The sequence below is a fragment of the Papio anubis genome, chromosome 15, assembly GCF_008728515.1.
Source record: "Papio anubis isolate 15944 chromosome 15, Panubis1.0, whole genome shotgun sequence".
Classification (NCBI taxonomy): Eukaryota; Metazoa; Chordata; class Mammalia; order Primates; family Cercopithecidae; genus Papio; species Papio anubis.
In genome coordinates this window covers 1,711,564-1,733,999 of record NC_044990.1, presented here as the reverse complement: position 1 = coordinate 1,733,999, position 22,436 = coordinate 1,711,564, and the positions used below count along the sequence as shown (strand labels likewise).

Genomic DNA, 22,436 nt, shown 5'->3' with positions numbered 1-22,436 from the left:
GATCCGCCCGCCTCGGCCTCCCAAACTGCTGGGATTACAGGCATGAGCCACCGCTCCCGGCCAATGCAAATCTTTTTAAAATTAGGCAAGATGAACCTTAAATATGAAAGCACAATGTGTTTCCACAAACTGTTCCAGATATTTCAAAGCAAAATATGGATAATGCAGCATATCTACTGTTTGGAATTGCATCATTTTTCTCATTCACTAGTATATACAATTAGACAATTATATACAGTAAGAAGCTATAAATGGGTTGATTTCTGCATTTCTTGAATGTCAGGAGATTAAATGACACTGTTGAGTGTTTTATGGACAAAACCTTTTTCATTTTAACTTGGTCATAATTGCCCAATTAAGAAACCAGCTCAAATCAGCACATTTTCAATATGGCTCTGCCTCCATTCAGACCCAGTCCTGGGAAGTTCTGGAATGCTTGGAATGCTCCAGGATTGAATTCCAGGTCAGAGAACTGCTCTTTCGGTGGTGGTGATGGTACTGCTTTGACTGTTGCTTTAGCGGGAGCCTGGTGAATAGAACTGTGACTGCCCTACTGCAAAGAGAAAACAGGAAAACAGCTGAGCACTTCCCAAAGGCTCATTTAATTATCAGATGATAACTGATCCAGCTGCCTACATATGTTGAAGTATATATGGAAGACTTATCTGTCCTAGTAGTTCCTAATCTCAGACATATGAAGTGTAAGATACTTTAATGGCAAGCCAGAAAATAATGATAATGAGGAAACATTGGGGTTTAACCAGGAAACCATTGCAATACCAAGAAGACAATCAGTAGCGTATGTAGTAGTGTATGTTACAGAGACACACTTCTAATTGTTAAACCTAATACTGACTGATCACTTTTTATCAGTGATTGAAGCATGTTTATTTATTTAATACTGCAACTTTTTTGTTTTGTTTTCTACTTATAGAGACAAGGTCTCGCTCTGTCACCCAGGCCAGAGCATAGTGGTGCGATCATAGCTCAAGGCAAACTCCTAGACCCATGAAGGCCTCCCTCCTCAGTCTCTCAAGTAGCTAGGACAGGCATGAATGAGCTAGTCCAGCCTTTTTGTTTTTAAACTAGTACTTTGTATTTCATTAGTAGACTTGACCCATAAGGCAGTGCTTAAATCCATCTTAAATTATAGTCGTGAAAAGATTGCTTCCTGAAACACTGAAGAAATTGTTATAAATGAAGTTTCGGTGCCACAAAAGAAATAGCACTCGAAAATAAACTTTTCTTTTTACTTCTCAGCGAGGCAGTGTACTTCTATAGAAGAGCGCGCCCTTACAGATAGAGCAATGGTGAGCGCACACCTGGACGTGCGTCAGGGAAGTTCTTATCCCTGACGCACGTGGCCCCTGCTGCTGTGGTGTTCCCCTATTGGCTAGGGTTAGACCGCACAGGCTAAACTAATTCCCATTGGCTAATTTGAAGAGAGTTACGGGGTGAGTGCTTTGGTGGGAAATATGCTTATGGCAGAGCAGGAAATTGGAATGAGTCAAGGTGGAGAATGAGCAGGTAATCGGAATGAGTCAGGGTGGAGCAGGTAATCGGAATGAGTCAGGGTGGAGCAGGTAATCGAAAAAGGTTTCTTTAGAAAGAAGTTAAGGCCGGGCGCGGTGGCTCACGCCTGTAATCCCAGCACTTTGGGAGGCCGAGGCGGGCAGATCACGAGGTCAGGAGATCGAGACCAGCCTGGCTACCACGGTGAAACCCCGTCTGTACTGAAAAATGGAAAAAACTAGCCGGGCGCGGTGGCGGGCGCCTGTAGTCCCAGCTACTCGGGAAGCTGAGGCAGGAGAATGGCGGGAACCCGGGAGGCGGAGCTTGCAGTGAGCCGAGATCGTGCCACTGCACTCCAGCCTGGGCCACAGAGCGAGACTCCGTCTCAAACAAAAGAAAAAAAGGAGCACTGGAAACCCAGCAGAGGACAAGAGCCGAACCCCGGCCTCCTCATTAAAATAAATGTCACTGGCTAAGGAGACAAGATGCTACGTACAAGGCGGTATCCTGGATTAGATCCTGTAACACAAAAAGGGACCCCAGTGGAAACTTGGGGAATCCGATTAAATTCGGCCATTCAGTTAATAGTATTGTACCAATGTTAATCTGTTAGTTTTGGATAAATGTACCATGATGTTAACATCATGTAATGTAAGATGTTAACATCGAATGAAGCTGGCTGAAGGGCATATGGGAACTTCGTGTACCATCTTTGCAACTCTCTGGAAATCGAAAATGGTTGATTTCAATTGAAGTTTAAAAACAAATAAAAATTAAAAAATAAAAAGAAAGAAGTTAGGTTTAAAAGTAGAAAGCAAATAATTGAACGTACATATTGATTCTTTGAAGAGAAATTTAGAACTCATATCTAACAATATTATGATTACTGAAATTCTTTGATATATATCAGGAAGGAGGCTAGAACTGTTGCTTGTTTCTCAATTCTTTTTTAAAAATTACTTACGTTGGCTTTTTTTCTTATTGAAATACGTGTATATTATAGAAAAATTAGGGAAAAAGTCAAAGGACACTTGTAAAAACCATCCTTTTCCTATGATGACTTGAGAAGACTAGTTACTATTAAAGTTTTGGCTGTTGTATCTTGAGTAGATAGATTTTTTATTGGAAATAACGCTATTGGTGCTGAAGCTGAGAAATGATTATTGTAGTTCCACATCGTGTCGTTAGAGGGAAACTGAGCTGTCCAGGCCCTTTTGGAGACTAGCCTTTGCCCTGTCTCCTTGCTCTCCAGTCTCTTGTCACCCATATTTCTCTTTAGTTGTTTCTCTACTAAAAGCTGTATTTGTCATACTTAATGTGATGGCTGCTTTCTTATATAGAGCAGGAGAAGACACCCCGCAGTGGCTTTGTTGCCACATCCAGGAAAAGGTATAGTGAAAACAAAATTCAGAATTATGCAGATATGCATGTAAGGTTTTGTTAAAGACCAAGCTTTTATTCCAAAATTTTGTGTAGCAATGATTTCTTGTAGTTCCTTGCTTTATTTGTGCTAGACAGCAGTTGTGTGTATTCTTTATTTTAATTAATCTGCTTTAGCTGGTGACATTTTTAGATGACCTGGAATTAATAGATTTTACATTTCATACTTAGTCATGTTGGGGAAGCTCTTTCCATTTAAATTTTAAAAGAGACCTTTACTGCTAGATATCAAAAAGGGATTGAGTCAAATATTCATCTCAGCTGTTTAAACTTCATTAACTATATACATTATTCTAACGTGCATACTTAAAATAGGGAAATTTTATTTTACTAATCATTGTATTTTACCGTTTATCATTCATCTTTGTCATTTTTCCTGAACTTTGAATAGGGTGTGAATCTGATTATGTGGTAAGTTACATACGCTCTTTCCCAAAAAAAATGCACATGCATGTTTCACACAGATTTCAGGGAGTTATGAATACCAGAAGTGTGATTATGTCATGTGAGGTTAAGAACCTCTGCTATAGGCAGAGCAGTGGCTCACATCTGTAATCCCAGCATTTTGGGAGGCCGAGGTGGGTGGATCACTTGAGGCCAGGAGTTTGAGACCAACCTAGTCAACACGGTGAAACCCTGTCTCTAAAAATACAAGTGTTACCCTGGCATAGTGGTGCATTCCTGTAATCCCAGCTACTCAAGAAACTGAGGCACAAGAATTGCTTGAACCCAGGAGGTGGAGGTTGCAGAACTTCTGCTCTAAATTTTCAGGTTACATCCTTGTCCCTTCCTGGTTCTTAATATTTATCCTTCACATTATAAAATGTTTCAAAGGCTAGATCTAAAATTATTTTCCACTTCACTGCTTTGATTATGTCATTGTATTGCTCTAACTTTTACATGCTGTTACCTTCAGATCAGGGAATTGATGATGTTTGCCTCTTGCTCTTCACCAGTTCATCTCTTTTGTTCTGACTCTGTACATTCTCTATTCTAACCCAGTTAGCCATGTTTTACTAGCTTATCCTGTTTACACCTTTATAAATGGATCAGACACCTTTGTTGCCACTAGCCTTCATTGTTCAAGGGAGCTTCTTCAAGTTTATTGGTCCTCAAGCCTGTAAGTAAGTTGGGGTATTCAAGTTCTCACAGCCTGAGGAGTTTACCCATAATTTCAGGAATACTGGTAATAATATTTGTTACTTACATGAAGTTTTATAAAGTTATAAGTTAAGAGACTAAACAATAGCCCATACATATTTATAAACTAATTTTAGACTAAACAGAGTGACAAAATTCATTCGAGTTTTCAGATATTTAAGAGTTACTCTTCCGTACTTCCCAAGCAATTCAAGGTTGGAGATTTAGGTTGCCTGGATCATTGTAGAATATCAGGCCCTGTCTGTTCTAGTCTACAAATATCTGCTCCACTCTCTTCCCAAGATCTAACTAGGATTATTCTTGGTTATAAAGACACAGGAGTAGATTTGCCAACAAGTTTTAAAAGGGAAAGATTACCCAAATGCTAGTTCTGTCCATGCCTACCCTTAAAAGTATGTATGTAACAGCTTATAAAGTGCAAGTTTTCACTGGTTTTGTTTCTCTTATAAGATTCCAAAATTCTTGGGGATCAAGGTAAAGATTTTTCTTTAACCTGCACCAGAGAACCTTATATTTGCTATAGACCTCACTGCTGCCTGGGCAAATGCTAACAATTTTACTTAGTATATGATTCGCTGGCATAATTTTATACTGCTTTCTGTGCTTGAGGTTAAGATGTAGCACTCACATTTCTCCATTTGACACCAACTGTTGTAAAAGAAAAATGGGTAGAGGCGGTTGAAGGGAAAAGTGACCCTGATTCTGGTAGTGGTGGCAATTGAAATAGTAAAGTGAGAAATGATTTTCTACGTATTTAGTAGTAGTTTTACTTTAGTTATGCTTGGTGCTACTGTAAAGCAAAACAGAAAAATAACCAAAAAACCCCACAAAACTTGTTTGGTTTTTCAGTCGTTATACTGCAGATTCTGCAATGACATTTTTTAGAATCTTCACTGTTAAAGTATCCTCAGATATTACTGAGAGCATGGATTTTTTTTTTCAGTTAATGATGTATTTTAGTGGATCATATATTTAATGTATCTGTTTTTTGAGACCATGGATATCTTATGAAATATTTCAAAAAGAATAAGGTGAAAGCGGAAAGGGAGACTTTGGCAAATTTGTTCTAGATCTTCAATGATTTGCTCTATATTTGTTCATAACTGATATAAAGCAGAGCTTTGAGCCGGGCGCGGTGGCTCATGCCTGTAATCCCAGCACTTTGGGAGGCTGAGGCAGGTGGATCGCCTGAGGTCAGGAGTTCAAGACCAGCCTGGCCAATATAGTGAAACCTGTTCTCTATTAAAAATACAAAAAATTAGCTGGGCGTGGTGGTGGGAGCCTGTAATCCCAGCTACTCAGGAGGCTGAGGCAGGAGAATCTCTTGAACCTGCGAGGCGAAGGTCTCAGTGAGCCAAGATTGGACCATTGCACTCCAGTCTGGGCAGCAAGAATGAAACTCCATCTCAAAAAACAAAAAAAGCAGAACTTTGCTTAAATAATACATTAATTTGCCAGAATATTATATAATCATATCTGTATTACTTTATTTTTGTATTGTGCAATTTATATGTTTATTTACTGGTGATTTAATTTATAAACATGAACAGAAATATGAATTGCATGTGTCTTTGTACCTTTGCTAGTAAACTACCTGTTTTGATATAATATGTGGCTCATTCTCTGCTCATTTCCTGTAAGTACATTTTATTAGCAGAATTTTATCTTAGAAATATTTCATTACAGTCTGTCAGTGTACTCCAAGATGAAGCTGAAAAACTCCACTAAAACCTTAATCAACCATGGTATAAGGCCTGAAATCCATCAAGTCATTCATTCAGATTTACAGAAGGAGAATGTGAAGCAGCTGGTGTAATCCAGTTTCAGAGCATTCTGTTTCTAAGATTCCATGATTTCTATGCTAAGCAAAAATTAAGGCAATATCCTTTGGTACAATTAACACTGCCACCACCTGTCAGTGGCTTTACCTCTTTCCTCTTGTTACAAAGGCATTTTTAAAATCTAAAGTAATTAGCAATATACAGTAATTTACAGTTAAAGGGAAACAGAAGGGCCCCTATTTGTGTGTATCTTTAGTGAGGTTGCACATAGCAGAGTATATACCTGGCTGTCTAAAGATATTTTAATAAATTATTAATAAGGCTTTAAAATACATCAGCATAACCCACTTTTGCATATTGGTTCACAGACTAAACATTTTTTTTTTTTTGAGATGGGATCTCAGTCTGTCACCTAGACTGGAGTCCAGTGGCACAATCATGGCTCACTGGCTCACTGCAGTCTTGACCTCCCAGGCACAAGTGATCCTCCCACTTCAGCCTCCTGAGTAGCTGGGACCACGGGCATGTGCTACCATGCCTGAGTTAATTTTTTAAATTTTTTGTAGAGATGGGGTCTTCTTGTGTTCCCTAGACTAGTCTCAAACTCCTGGGCTCAAGTAGTCTTCCTGCCTCAGCCTCCCAGAGTGCTGGGATTACAGGCGTGGGCCACCAAGCCCAGCTCTAAAATTATTATTACTTTTTTTTTTTTTTTTTTTGAGACGGAGTCTCACTCTCTTGCTGAGGCTGTAGTGCAATGGCGCGATCTCGGCTCACTGCAACCTCCGCCTCCCAGGTTCAAGCCATTCTCCTGCCTCAACCTCCCGAGTAGCTGGGATTACAGGTGTCACCACCATGCCCTGCTAATTTTTTGTATTTTTAGTAGAGACGGGGTTTCACTGTGTTGGCCAGGCTGGTCTCGAACTCCTGACCTCGTGATCCGCCCGCCTCGGCCTCCCAAAGTGCTGGGATTACAGGCGTGGGCCACTGCGCCTGGAAGCTCAGCTCTAAGATTATTTTTTAAGGACACCTTTTGAGTTTGGAATTGATTCCCATTCATAAAAACCCATGAATGTTATCATGTTAGCCATGCACTAGGCACTGGAGATACAGAATAAAAAAAAGATACTTTCTATTCTTGAGGACTGCAATGTAGTAAACAGGCAATTTCAGTGCAGGGTTACTAGAGCTTTGATAAAAAACTTACTCAGGGTTCTATATGCCCACAAGGGAGGACACCTAACCCAAAATAGGTGCTTCTGGAAGGACTCCTAGAGGAGATAACTACTGGAGTTTTTTTCTTTTAATTAATTTATTTTATTTTATTTTTTTAGAGACAAAATCTATCACCCAGGCTGGAGTGCAGTGGCACAATTATAGCTCCTGGTTACCTTGAACTTGTGAGCTCAAGTGATCCTCCTACCTCAGCCTCCTCAGTAGCTAGGACTATAGGTGTGTGCCACCACATCTGGGTAGTTTTTTTTTTGAGACAGAGTCTCGCTGTGTCATCCAGGCTGGAATGCAATGGCATGATCCTGGCTCACTGCAACCTCTGTCTCCTGGGTTCAAGCGATTCTGCCACCTCAGCCTCCCAAATAGCTGGGATTACAGGTGCACACCACCACACCCAGCTAATTTTTTTGTATTTTTGTAGAGACAGGGTTTTACCATGTTGGCCACTGGTCTTGAGTGCCTGACTTTGTGATCCACCTGCCTCGGCCTCCCAAAGTGCTGGGATTACAGGTGTGAGCCACCACGCCCGGCCTCATCTGGGTGATTTTTTTATTTGTTAAATTTTTGTAGAAACAGGGTCTTGCTATGTTGCCCAGGCTGGTCTACAACTCCTGGCCTGAGCTGATCCTTTCCCCTCAGCCTCTCAAAGTCCTGGGATTATAGACATGAGCCACCAACCCCAGCCCAAAATTAACTGTTAACAAGTAAGTTAGCCAAATTAAAAAGGGGGCTATATTACATGCTTAGCTTCGTAAGGTGTTTTAATTAGTCAGAGGCAGGTAAGTGGTTATTTAATCTGTCTTTTGGAAAGGTTTACTGAAGTTAATATAAGTCAGTCAAGTGAATACTGAAGCTCTAAGGACACCCCAGCAAGTCAAATCTGTTTTAGGACAATCTTGTTAACAGTGATCAAAACTGAGATTGACATTGAAGAGAGCTAGTACAATATTTGTTTTACACACATTTTGTTTTGTTTTCTGAATTGTACAAAGACCAATTCAGAAAAAAATACTATCAATGGAATTTTTTTAAAAGAAATATAATTTTTTAAGTAAGAAATTTGCAAATCTGCTGAATTCAAACCTTCGTTATTCCATTTACCTGAAAGTTTTAAAATTTTTTGTTCAATTTTTGTTTTGGATAAAATTGTTCTGTTTGTAGAGCAAAACTCCGTCTCAAAAAAAAATCTATTTGTATGCAATCAACATACATTGCAGGGCTTTATAAAAAATAATTTCACTATTTAAGCAAATTTTGTATAGGGTTGAGGTGGGGCATGAGAGATTTGATGATAGGCAAACTGCTCTCAGTCAGTGTTCAGCCATGAGCTTTAAGAATCCTCACTGTCAGTTTCCTATAAGCTGGGGAAGCACATGGAGGTGACAGCCATTTGCTGAGGACTGGGATATGGAAGTCTGAGTGGGTCACAGAAAATGTGGGAGCAGGGCAAAATACTATATGAATGAATCACTTTTCTACTGCAGTCACAAACTGTAAAATACAGCTACAGACTGCAGCTGTTCCCCAAGAAGGGCTAAAAGGAAGAAGAGAGGGATCCTTTAATCCATCTCCTCTTTGCTTCATACTGTGTCATATATTATAGGATATAATATCCTAAATGTCGTTATCCCTAGTGGTAGCCTCTGTTTATGGCTCAGCCCCCCGACAGCACCACTTACTTGAAGGTCTCAGTTTCCAGGAAACCTTTTCGCATGGGTACATAAGATTCCTGAAATTAGAGCTCATATCACAGAAGTTCCTTGTTACTGCTCAGCGTCTACTTCTCAGCTGCCCAGAAAAGAGAGCTCACAGTCAAGATAAATCAAGATACCAGACCTGTTGCTAGTTTTCTATTCAGATTTATTTATATAACATTGAAAAATGTTAGTCTGGTGCATATCTCATTGTGAAAAGTAAGAAATCAAAATATCATGGTTAAGAAATAATGTGTGAAAAATACTTAAATTTATCCTTGTGGAACATACACATTTGCTAAATGCGTGTTGTTCCTTTCATACTTCTGCTCTAACATCACCTGTTATGCCTTCCCCACTAGGGAGTGAGTGCCTCTTCACCCACCATTTTGTTTCTGTAAGATGTTTGGTCATGGGAGACAGTTTTATTAAATAAGGTGATAAGGTTGAGTAGTTGTAGAGACTTCACAAGTAGTAGTTTACCTTCTCCTGTGGAGGAAAATAAACTAAAGTAGCTCATTCAATTCTTAAGAAAAATTTAGTTGTAGTTGCCATAAATGAGACTGATGATACCTTGGTGGGAGTATTGAGATTTTAAATTAAGGCCTTTTTTTTTTTTTGAGACAGAGTCTTATTTTTTCACTAAGGCTGGAGTGCAGTGGTGCGATCTCAGCTCACTGGAGCCTTGACCTCCGAGGCTCAAGCGATCCGCCCATCTCCACCTCAGCCTCCGAAGTAGCTGGGACCACACGTGTGAGCCAGCATGACCAGCTAATCTGTGTGTTTTTTTGTAGATACGATGTTTTGCCATGTTGCCCAGGCTGGTCTTGAACTCTTGGGCTCCTGCCTTGGCCTCCCAACATGCTGGGATTACAGACGTGAGCTATCCTACCTGGCCTAGTCTTTTTTTTTTTTAATTCGAAACCTAGTTTAAACTTTTTTAGTTTAAACTTTTTGTTTCAAACAGAAACAGAAATATATGTAGTTATGATGTACCTCTTGGAAGGTAATTATGGAAGAAGCAAAAATGAGTACTCTGTTCAGTTACTTAATCAGGAAAGAGAAAGCACTGGAAGGGAAGATGCTTGTTTCTTTACTCATCAGCATCCCCTGACAGTGGCCACTGTTCTCCAGATAGAAATCTATGGGGTTAAAAAAAATTATGTGTGTCTGTGTGTGTAAGCATATGCCATTTCATCTTACCATCCTCATCTAAAACAAGCCATGCTAGCTTTCTTCAGTCTCTGGGACAAAGTCTAGACTAGACCATCATAGATCAGACGATATTTCAGAAGCCAGAGAGAGTAGTTCCCAGAGCTTCCAGGTTTCCCAGGAATGACAGTTGTCTTATTGGCTGTCATTTTGTAGAATGTATTGTGAGGCATAGCTTATGCAGTGAATATTTTTAATTTAGTCTGGCAGTATTTTGTTTCATATACAATAAAATCTCCCTAATTCAGAACAAAATGGAAAAGTTGTGTCTAATGAAATGAAAATTTCTGATTGTAAACGTTTCTTTAAGAAGGTGGGATAGTCATCCAGTTACACCACAGAAAGTTCAAAGACAACAGAACAATTTTATATTTTATCCAGATTATTACAAATTCCAAAATAAGGGCCCCAAATGAATAGGTCTCACTATATTTTGGCTAATGCCGTGTATATATATTGAAAGCTATAGGGAAGGCCCTTTCTTTTCTCACTTTCTTCCTGAGAAATGTGGAGACCAAAGAATGTTAAACAAAGAACAGAGAACTAACTTTTTCCAATATGTCACTTCATGGATAAAAAGTAGAGACAGAGTGGTGAAGCACCTGTTGCTTTAAAGGCAATAAACTAGTGAAATGTTTTAACAGAAGTCATCAGCTTTCAAAGATCTCTTTTATCCAGTTCACATCACTCATTGCTCTTAATTCCTTTGTCACATTTTTTACTGTATTACAAGTAATCCTTGAAATCCATGGAGCATTTTATATCTAACTAGAACCATGTGGATGGTTCTCATGTGTTCAGTATAGCCCCAAATCCCAGCATTTCTTCTACTCCTCTTTTTCCATATATTTAGTAGTAGATGCAGGTTTGAGAAGCAAATCATGGCAATAGAAGGAATCCATCCCTCCACTCCCACCACTTTCCACCTCAGAAGATGCATCTAAGTTGCATCTGGGGTAGGGATAGGATGGCAGCCACCAACAGGCCCTCAGCAGCTCTTTGATCTCCACCACTGCATTCCATACCCTTCCTCTCTTCCTGACCAGCTAGTTCCTCAGGCAGCTGCTTCTCCTGCCAGTCCATTGGTTATTTATATGTAACTGTATACACTGCCAACCGAATAGGTTTGTAGAAGCAACTTAGGAAATCTCTTTCAGATAAAGGTTAAGATTAATGCTTTTTATTCCACTGCTTTTATTTCTCCACATAATATATGAAGGCAATGTGTGCCTTTTCAGAATAATCTTAATTATGTCTAATCCTCTACTTTTTTTTTTTTAATTATTAACTCCTTGGACAGCAGTTTTTAAACTGTTGAATCCAGCAATCAAGGCATTATGGTTCTAACCTTATTTACATTTTCTGAGAAACTAAAACAGATCAGTTTCCCCTGAGGTCCTCTAGAATTCTTCATACTTAGGTAATGCTTAAGCATAAGGTGGCGTGGGCGGTGATGACTCACGCCTGTAATCCCAGCACTTTGGGAGGCCGAGGCAGAGGATCCGCGAGGTCAGGAGGTCGAGACCATCCTGGCTGACCGCGGTGAAACCCGTCTCTACAAAAATACCAAAACTAGGCAGGCGAGGGTAGAGCCTGTGGTCTAGCTACTCGGGAGGCTGAGGTGGGAGAATGGTTGGGGAACCCGAGTGGGAGCTTGCAGTGAGCGGGCGAGATCCGATACAGCACTCCAGCCTGGGTGACAGAGCAAGACTCCGTCTCAAAAATAAATAAATAAATAAGGTGACAGCAAATAGAGTAGTAAATACAAGTCTTGGTTTCAATAAAGTGTATTTTCCATTATATGTTTCATTTTATTTATTTGTTGCAGAACAGAGTCTCACTCTGTCATGACTGGAAGGAGTGCAGTGGCTTGTGATCATGACTCACTGCAAGCTCCGCCTCCCGGGTTCCCGCCATTCTCCTGCCTCAACCTCCCGAGTAGCTGGGACCACAGGCGCCGCCACCACGCTGGGCTAAATTTTTTTGTATTTTTAGTAGAGACGGGATTTCACCGTGTTTGCCAGGATGGTCTCGATCTCCTGACCTCATGATCCGCCCGCCTCGGCCTCCCAAAGTGCTGGGATTACAGGCGTGAGCCACCGCACCCGGCCAAGCAATTTACATCTTAAATAAATTGCTTAAAATTATAGTTTGCCTTACGATACTGAGAGGTGAAGCCAGTTGGGCTTCTGGGTCGTGTGGGGACTTGGAAAACTTTTGTGTTTAACTGGAGGATTGTAAATGCATGGGTCGGTGCTCTGTGTCTAGCTAGAGGGATTGTAAATGCACCAATCGGCACTCTGTGAAATGGACCGATGAGCAGGACATGGGTGGGCCCAAATAAGGGAATGAAAGCGGGCCGCGGGAGCCAGCAGCAGCAGCCCCGTGGGATCGCGTTCAAGGCCGTGGAAGCTTTGTTCTTTAGCTCTTCATAATAAATCTTGCTGCTGTTAACTTTTTGGGTCCCCACCAACTTTAAGAGCTGTTAACACTCACCACAAGGGTCGAGGGTCGGGGGCTTCATTCCTGAAGTCAGTGAGACTCCGAACCCACCATGAAGAGCGAATAGCTCCTCCGGCGCCACCTTTAAGAGCTGTTAACACTCAACTCGAGGCCCGCGGCGCGACAAAGAACCCACCAGAAGGAATAAATTCCGGACACAATACTTTTTATCTTTGTAAGGAATTGACTTAGTCCTAGGAGATAGCAGTCCAGTTTCTTTTGACACCCTGAAATCCCTAAACTTGTATGTCAGCATACTGAATTGTTATTCATATAGGTGCGTTTCCTGAAAGTGATACCTCATTATGACTACGACTAAACTAGTGGTAAGTTCTTTAAAAAGTACATGTTAACAGAAAGGTGAAAGCATTTGCATCATGTGGTCTAATTTTATTTGACAGTTAACAGTGTTTGACAACCCCAAACTGTCTACACCTTTGTTTTTCTGAAAGACAATACGTTTCCACTTACAGCTCTATTTTCAGTTTATGTAGATACAGCCCTGGTATTTTTATATAACATACATTCTATGAAGTACTTTGAATATATAGTAAAATCAGACAGTAATGTTGAATTTATATGGCATCAGGTGGAGTATGAGGCATGTAGTATATGTGAATCTTCCAGGTAACTGAAATTACCTGTGTAAACAGGAAAACGTTTGTTTTTTATTATTTACATTAAAAACAGCTAGAATGTATTTCATATTTTTCTACATTCTAATATTCCCTAATAATAAATTACTCATGGACAGAAGATCATCACCATGTATAGACCTGGGGCTGTTGATTGCATGTAATAACATTGATTGATCCAGGAAATTGCAGCTACGTCTACTATAAAGAAAAATTTGAAATCCCAGGACCCCCAAACTTAAGCCTGGAGGCTGAATCATGCAACAGAATACTTAAGCAGGGTCCTGCTGGAAAGGAAAAAAGCCTTAGGCATGTGGGAAGGGCTACCCCACAGACTATTCATAAGGAAATTCTTTGCTAGCCTCCCATAAACAGGGGCATGCCAATTATAACTTTAGGTGTACAGTCGAAGTCTAGCTCCTAAAACTAAAGTCTGTTAAATTCCACACTGATAATGTCGATTACAAATGTATCTCCCCAGGGGAAGAACAAAGAGAAAACTACTACTGCCTTTGTCTCCACTCACCTTACCTTCTGTAAAATGTAGATTCACTGGGCGCTAACCGAAGTCTCACAGGAATGTAACCATTCGCCTTACCCTTACCTGCCCCTCTTCCTACATGCCTTCCCCCATTTTAGGGAAATGTATAAATGTATAAATACTAAAACTCCTGAAAACCTCCAGAAAAACAGCCACAGATGTGTTTGTAGCTTATGTTTTTCCCAGACACGGCCTACAGCTGGCTTAATAAACCTCAATGATTAAAGTTTATGCTGCAGTCACTCATTTCACTTGTCACTGTTTTGTATTATTTTTGTCTCCTGCCTTACTGTCAGGCTGTTAGGTCTGCCTTCTGCCATTAGCGTACTTTAATCTAGCACTTATAATTTAATGTTTTTAATACGGCAGGGTTTTCAAACTAACCAAGTTTATTAGATTGATAGGTAGATTAAGAGTGCTGAATCATGGTATCAAATATCCAATTCCAAATTTCCATATAGGCTCCAGTGTCTTACATATATGGTGGCTATTTTATAGATTAACAAAAGAAAATGTCAAAATTCATGATGATCTTTGCAGTATTGTATGGCTGCTGTTACTTTCCTCTGTCCATTTTTTGTCACACACCCCATAGATCCTCTGCATCATGAATCTGGCTCCCCAAATGTCAGAGCCAACTTTAGCATAGCTTGCTCTACTATTGTTCCCAGTCTTGGCAAACTCCTGCTCATCCTTTAAGATCCAGTTTAAATATCTCCTACTCTGTAATGCCTTTCTTTTTTTTTTTTCTTTTTTTTTTTCTTTTGAGACGGAGTCTTGCTCTGTTGCCCAGGCTGGAGTGCAATGGCATGATCTCGGCTTACTGCAAGCTCCGCCTCCCAGGTTTAAGTGATTCTCCTGCCTCAACCTCCTGAATAACTAGGGTTACCGGCACATGCCACCACACCCAGATAACTTTTGTATTTTTAGTAGAGATGTAGTTTCACCTTAAGTCTATAAGGCAGTTTATTGGCTCTCTGCCTTCTCATAGAATTTATGTATAGTTCTCTTAGAGCGTTTGTTAAAATTATCTATCATAATACTAATGGCTAACCTTCTAGAACATTTAATGTGTGCTGGGCACTATGCTGAGTTTTATGTATATTATTTCATTGAAGGCTCATTTAAAAAAAAAAAAAAACTTTGAGATAGATACTGTTGTTTTTTGCATTTCACAGATCAACTGAGGGGTAATGTTGCCCAAGTGACAGAACTAGAATTTAAATCTAGGCAGTTTGAGTCCCTTTACTCATTTTTCAAATGAGTCAGGTGAGGTGCAGAGAGATAATTTGTCCAAGGTCACATACCTAGTGACATAACTAGAATTTGAATCCCAAGCAGTTTGATTTCAGAGCTAGTACTTTTAACTGTTTATTTGCTATCCAACACTTCCCTTTGTAAACTCCTTAAGGGGGAGACTTCATAGTATCTGTCTATATATTCCCAGAACAGTGACACATAACAGTTTCTTAAATGTTTGAGAATGAATTAATGAACTTTTTCATTGCCTAATACGTAAACAATATTAAGCTAGGTATTTGTATTTGTACTGTTATTAGATATAATTTTTTTTTCTTTCTTTTTTTTTTTGGAAGGAGTCTGGCGCTGTCACCCAGGCTGGAGTGCAGTGGCGCGACCTCAATCTCGGCTCACTGCAAGCTCCACCTCCCGGGTTCACGCCGTTCTCCTGCCTCAGCCTCCCGAGTAGCTGGGACTACAGCCTACCGCCACCACGCCTGGCTAATTTTTTTGTATTTTTAGTAGAGACGGGGTTTCACTGTGTTAGCCAGGATGGTCTCGATCTCCTGACCTTGTGATCTGCCCATCTCAGCCTCCCAAAGTGCTGGTATTACAGGCGTGAGCCACCACGCCCAGCCTAATTCTGATTTTTTAAAAAAATTTTAATTTCTATTCTTTTTATAGAGACAGAGTCTCACTGCATTGCTCAGGCTGGTCTCAAATAACTTTGATATCTTGACGTTTATTATACCTCCTGATCCTCCCCATCTAAACTGATGTGCTAACTGTACTTACTTAAGTCTACAAGCCATTTTCTTTGCCTTAGCTCAGTTTACCAAGCCTAACCTACCACGAATATGCCACAGTGAAAAAGAGACAACAGAGATTAAATGAGTACCCAAAGCAACATGGTTAGTTCAGGGAATATGAAAATAGCAGCAACAAAAACAAACAAAAGCAACCTGAAACGTAAGAGGGAAGAGAAACAAAACTGGGAAAAGAGAGAGCACGCACGTCTGTTATCAGGAAAACCACACAGATAGAAGGAAGGAAGAGGTGAAGAAAGAAAGGAGAACACAGAGTTAGGAAATAGTTTACATTTTCTGCCAAAGGCTTGTTGTAAACTATGTTTTTAGTTGTTCAAGGTTATTAATAAGGGATAATTTGACATGCATTACCTTAGGCTATAAATTAGCAGCATTTGGACATTAGCCACTTGTTCCCAACATTTATCTGAAGTAGTTAATAAGCAAACTAGTTAACCAAACATGGTATGGAACTCAAAAGACCTGACTTCTGGTCCTTTGCACAAAAGTGTTGGACTAGATGATCTCTAAGTCCCTTGTAACTCTTAAAATTCTATGTCGTATGTCAGTTATAGTCCCAATATGTATAAGGCACCAGGCCAAATGCTTTCCACAGTACAGTGAAACAAAGATGAAATTTATGCTTCAAGAGTTTAGTTGAAAAAATAGACAAAAAACAGACGACTTGTTTTTTATTACAGTGCATTCGTGGAAATGATATAATAAGGCACCTTTTTTCTTCTTGGGAACAATATTGTGGTTATTACATTCTTGACCATTAAATCTATCCGGTAAGTCTGAGATTTGATCAGAATTATTATAAAAATGAAGTAAAGCAAGCTAAGCCTGACACATGAATAGAAGGTTAAAAATGGCATTGGCAAATGAATCTTCCAAATTCTATGAAATAAGCATAAATATAGAATGCACATTGATTATATTAGTGATCCTTTAAAATGTACTTTTAAAATTCTACTACTGTGTAATAAAGATGACCTAAAAAAAATTATGTTGGTTCATCAACTTGGAATTAGAAAGGCTCTGGTAATTTCAGAACAATACTTTTTTTTTTTTCCTTACATAAATTTTGTTGTAGCAAAGAAACACATTCAGTGCATCCTACTTACTTTAAATTTGAACTAGAGAAGTAACACCTACCATTTAGGAAATGGACAACAGTTAGCCCAGGGACTAAAGGATGACTAATTCTAGTTCTGTTCTTTGTTATTTTTCTCTGAAGTTTATCTTAAATCCTATTCTTTTCAGAAAAACTTTCTCAGCTACCATTACCCACACTGCTGCTTCTATTTTCCTAATTTATATTATTCTAACAGGAGCTAGTATAGGATCGTGGTTGAGACAGTGGGGTTGATGTCATACTGCCTATGCTATCACTTACAATCTAGGCAAGCTGGTTAACTTTCACAAGCCTTAAGTGTTTCGGTTTTTTTTTGTTTTTTTTTTTTTTTTTGGTAAAATGAAGATGACAAAAATGGTGTCTACTATTAAGGGCATTGTGGAGATTGAGTAAGAACAGGTGTGTAAAGATATCAGCACCCTGCTCTGCATCTACTACATACTTAATGAATGTTAGATACTATAATACAGAGTATTATATATTAATATATAATACTACAGTATATTATAATACTACAGAGTTGCCCCCTTGATTCTTATGCGTTCTGCCTCTTCCTGGAGTCTCCTCAAATTAGTAAATGCTCAATTCAGTGTTTTCTTCAGAAAAGGTGGGGCTTAGGATGAAGAGAAAGACTCTAATAGTAGGAGATGGTGACTTGGGGGCTTCCTCTGCATATTTCATAAGGGAGATGGTAGGATTACAGTCTGCCATGGTGATGATCTCCAGATGATAGTTTTGTACTCTATAGGCAGAGTGTGAGAGGTTTACTATGTGTGTATGTATGTATATTTGCCTCACGTATAAAATGTTCAGAAAGCATCAATAAAATTTAGTTTTCTGATTACTGGGATGGTAAGTGTGGACTTATGTAATTAAAACATTCCCCTTGAGTTATTTTTGTAGTAGTCACTTAAGGGAAAAGAAAAGGAAAGGCAAAGGGGTGGTAAGGGTACAGATCATTACAATATTATTGATATTCTCTACATGCGCAATATTCTGGTAGGCACTGACAACACAAAAGAGGTGTAAAACTAGCTGCTCAAGGAAGCCTATTGTCTAATTAAGAGAGAAAGTTAATACTGGTCAGAGAACTGAAATCAGCCAAAAAGAAGGGCTTTGAACAGCTTTGAATTTGGAGAGATTTAAGCAACTGGAATTCATGTTTTTCCCATTTCAATTCAGATCGGCAGTCACTGAACATTGCCTGTGTGTCAGGGAGAATTATAGAATCAGTATTAAGTGTGAAAAGTAGGTGATATGTCCAGGAAGGATACTGCGTAGAGCAGTGCATCAGGAAAGCAATCCAGGATGAAAGCCTGCTATTGGATTTCACAGATAATATGTTCTTGTATCAAGGTTCAGGCATTGACATAGGTGCCTGTTAACTGCTGTGTCATCTTCCTCCAGTCTCCCTAGTTCACAATGCCCAGTCATGTGTAGGAGGATAGTGTGGTTGTTAAGAGATTAAAACCCTTTGAGTCAGACCTAGCTTTTTAGCCTGCCTCTGCCATTTACTTTTCAGTTTCTGTATCTACTGCTGTATCTACTGTTCAAAGTTATTGTGAGAATTAACTAAATAATCTCTGTGAATACTTAATTAGTACAGTGCCTAATATATAGAAAGTGCTCAACGAAAAGTTCTTTATAAAGATTTCAGTACTGTCTTCATTAGCATTTAGTCAGGGTCTAAGTCCTACTGCCTGAAGTGCAGACTCTTCCACTATATTCCTATATATTCCACAATATTTTACCCATCCTTCTTCTTCTGGCTCTTTCTACCCATGGTTCTCTCACATTTCTGAAAGCAAAGCTATTTATCTAATATGATATATTTTATCTTTTTGAAAGCACAACTTTGCATATTCTGTTGCCTTCCTGACTTTCTTCTGCCACTTTCTTTCCTCAGTCACTCTGGTACCGTTGGCCTTTCTGCTGTTCCTCGACCACACCAAACTTGTTCCCACCTCATGGACTTTGTGCTTGCTTAGAATGCTTTTCTTCCAGAGACGCCCCCAGGACACACTAACTCCACCTCGTTTAGTCTCTCTAAATGTTACCTCTTTAGAAAGACCTTCTCTGACTATCTTAAGGTATTACCACCTTATCCCTTTCTTATCCTGCTTTATATTTCTTTGTAGTACTTCTTACCGTTTTGTATTATTTTATACATTTATTCTTTAATTGCCATTCTCCCTTTTTGGAATGTCACTTCCCTCAAGTTAGTCTAATTCACTGTTGTAGCTTCAGTGCAAAGTGGGCACTCAGTTAATATTTGTTAAATGAATGATTTGGAAAGTTTGGGGATTGTCAGATCCAAGCGTGAAACTTAATTTTTAAAGATTGTCCTAGAAGTGACTGGGAATAACACTGAAAAAAATCTTAAATTGCAATTTGTTTTTCTTTTAGAAAAATGTTGAACATGGAATAATAGGGAAACTGTCTCTTCGTAAGCAGCGCTTCATGCAGTTTTCTTCACTCGAACATGAAGGAGAATATTATATGACACCACGAGACTTCCTCTTCTCAGTGATGTTTGAGCAAATGGAACGTGAGTTGGGTCTTTTTTTAATTAAAAAAATTAAACTTCAGGGCTGAAAAAACCTGTTTTTCAGGATTGATAACAGCTTTTCTTCATTTTAATTATCATCTTTGTACCATGCATTTGCTTATTTAGACTTTTCATTTCTTGTGACACTACTTATACTTTTATATTTATCTTGAAATAGTTGTTTTGTATATAGGTTTCTCTAAAGAGACAGGAAAAATAGTTTAAGTTTTAATTGTCACTAAATATGTTATTAGTAATTACTTCATCCATGTTTTAAATTGGGCCCAAAAAAAAAAAAATGAAACTAGATTTGAGAAGTTAGGAGAGCAGTCATGATGTCACAGATAGAAAATCCTGAAAAAAATGAGAAACAAGTTGAAAAACTATAATTACATAATTTTATTTAATAAGCAGCCAACTTACATTTGTTCAGAATTGAGAAATTCTTAGTTTTATTACCTAAACCAGTCCTCACTTTGCATAGAGTGGATTTGGCCCCATCCTCTGTGCCCATGTTGAAGAAGGAGTCTATGAAAACTTGTTGGCGTTCTGACACCTTCCTAAATGTACTGGAACACTCGCTATAAACATGCAGCAGCTGAAATGGGTGAGAGCAAGGTGAGCCGTCGTAGTATAGATTGAATTCAAAAAGGCCGAGAGAACTTGGCACAGCATTATAAACATTGAGGGATGACGAACAAAAACAAAATGAGTGATCATGGTGTGTTCTAGGGACAATAAATTCAGTAATCACTGGAACGAAAGGATTACTTTAAGCAGTAGTGAGGGATGAAATTGAAAAACAGATAAGGTCCGGATTATCCAGAAAGCTTCAGTGACCCTTTCCAGCCACCAGATGAATGGTATTTGGCAGGGATGAATGGCATTGAAGGTTTCTGAGCAGAAAAATAAGGTGGTAAAAACATGTTTAGGGTTTTATTTGTTTGAGACAGAGTCTTGCTCTCTCTCCCAGGCTGGAGTGAAATGGCACTATCTCGGCTCACTGCAACCTCTGCCTCCCGGGTTCAAGCAATTCTCCTGCCTCAGCCTCCTGAATAGCTGGGATTACAGGTGCCTGGCTAATTTTTGTTTTTGTTTGTTTGTTTGTTTTTTGAGACGGAGTCTCGCTCTGTCACCCAGGCTGGAGTGCAGTGGCGTGATCTTGGCTCACTGCAACCTCCACCTCTCGGGTTCAAGCAATTCTGCCTCAGCCTCCCAAGTAGCTGGGATTACAGGCATGTGCCACCACGCCCAGCTAATTTTTTGTATTTTTTAGTAGAGACGGGGTTTTACCGTGTTTGCCAGGATGGTCTCAATCTCCTGACCTCATGATCTGCCCTCCCCGGCCTCCCGAAGTGCTGGGATCACAGGCGTGAGCCACCGCACCTGGCCTTGTGTTTTTAGTAGAGACGGAGTTTCACCATGTTGGCCAAGCTGGTCTCAACCTCCTCACCTCAGGTGATCTGCCCCCCTTGGCCTCCCAACGTGCTGAGATTGCAGGCATGAGCCACCTTGCCCAGCCTAGGTTATTTTATTACAGCTTTTTTGCAGGGAAGTTTGTGTATATTAGAAACCTTAAAGATATTTACCCACATTAATGCAGTAAGTTCATAATATAAGTAATCAAAGATATGCAAAAAGATTTCTATTAAAAAGTAGTTTAGCCTCTGACATGTGAAACACTTGGACGTCATGAATTCCTGTTAGATTCATCAGAGAATTGAGGTCACACTTGAGCTGGAAACTGAAGGCAAGCAGATCCATAGAGTCAGCTTACTGCCGACAGAAACCACTAAGAACCCACCACTGGAGCCGGCTTCAGGTAGGAATATTTGAAGGGTAATTAATTGCTGGAATCTCAGTGCGAACTAGCTTGGGAGATAACAACTACTGAGGAACCAGCCACAGAGAAGCCCATACGCTTTTGTGATTTTTACCTTGCGGAACTCTGCCAGATTCTCACAGTGAAGAGCTAAGAAAAATGCTCTCCCCGCTCCCTCATTGGGAGGGAAAAGTAGCCATTTTTAGACACTCCCAGAGTATTTCATTCTCCTTAAGAAAGGCCTGCATAGAAAAGAAACTTTTTTACTGGAGCCCAGCCAACCTAGGGAGATGGAAATTCCCAAATCTAGCCCCCTCTGGCCTTCTTGTCTCACCAAAGGGAGCAGAGAAACAAAAAAACTGAGAACTGCTTTTGAAGGGCACATCCCTTCACAGTCACACAGTCTGACCAAGAGACTGACAGCTGATCATAGGACTGTACAATACCTACCTCCCTTTTCACCTCACCACCACATCGACAGAGCAGGCCCCTGTACAATAATAAGGCAGGACTGAAAGAACTTACCTCTTAAATTTTATTTAAGGAGACCTGCCTGCCTTTTCACCTCACCATCACATCGACAGCAGTCCCCTGTACAATAATAAGGCAGGACTGAAAGAACTTACCTCTTAGATTTTATTTAAGGAGAGAAAAGACAACAGGAGAGGAAAAAAAAAAAGGCACCAGAGGAAATTTTAGCCTCTGTCACCTACAACTACAGCAAACAGTAAACACAACCGATTCCTACCCAGATAAACATAAAAGGCCAGTCTACCTCAGTAACTTTTACCAAATACATCATGCCTGACTTAGAACCAGAAAGTCACAAGGCGTGTTAAAAAGAAAAAGCACAATCCGGAAAGACAAAGCAAACATCAGTATCAGATTTATATATAGCAGATATTTGGAATTATCAGACCAGGAATTTAAAATAACATTAATATGCTAAGGGCTCCAGTGGAAAAAGTGTACAGCACTTAATGTAATGTAAGCAGAGGCAGAGAAATTCTTAGAACAAACCAAAAGGAAATGCTCAAAATCAAAAATAGTGTTACAGAAATGAAGAATGCGGCCGGGCGCGGTGACTCAAGCCTGTAATCCCAGCACTTTGGGAGGGCGAGACGGATGGATCACGAGGTCAGGAGATCGAGACCATCCTGGCTAACACGGTGAAA

At 39.7% G+C, this 22,436-nt stretch overlaps 1 protein-coding gene across 3 annotated transcripts in view; it reads left to right on the top strand.

Annotated features, from left to right (window-relative positions):
• Positions 1-22,436, top strand: part of MICU2 (mitochondrial calcium uptake 2) — a 94,287-nt gene that overhangs the window by 13,233 nt on the left and 58,618 nt on the right. For all 3 annotated transcript variants that reach the window (XM_031655753.1, XM_031655754.1, XM_031655755.1), the window contains exon 2: positions 19,298-19,439. In XM_031655753.1, coding sequence (XP_031511613.1) covers positions 19,298-19,439 — 142 coding nt within the window. The remainder of the gene's footprint in view (positions 1-19,297; positions 19,440-22,436) is intronic.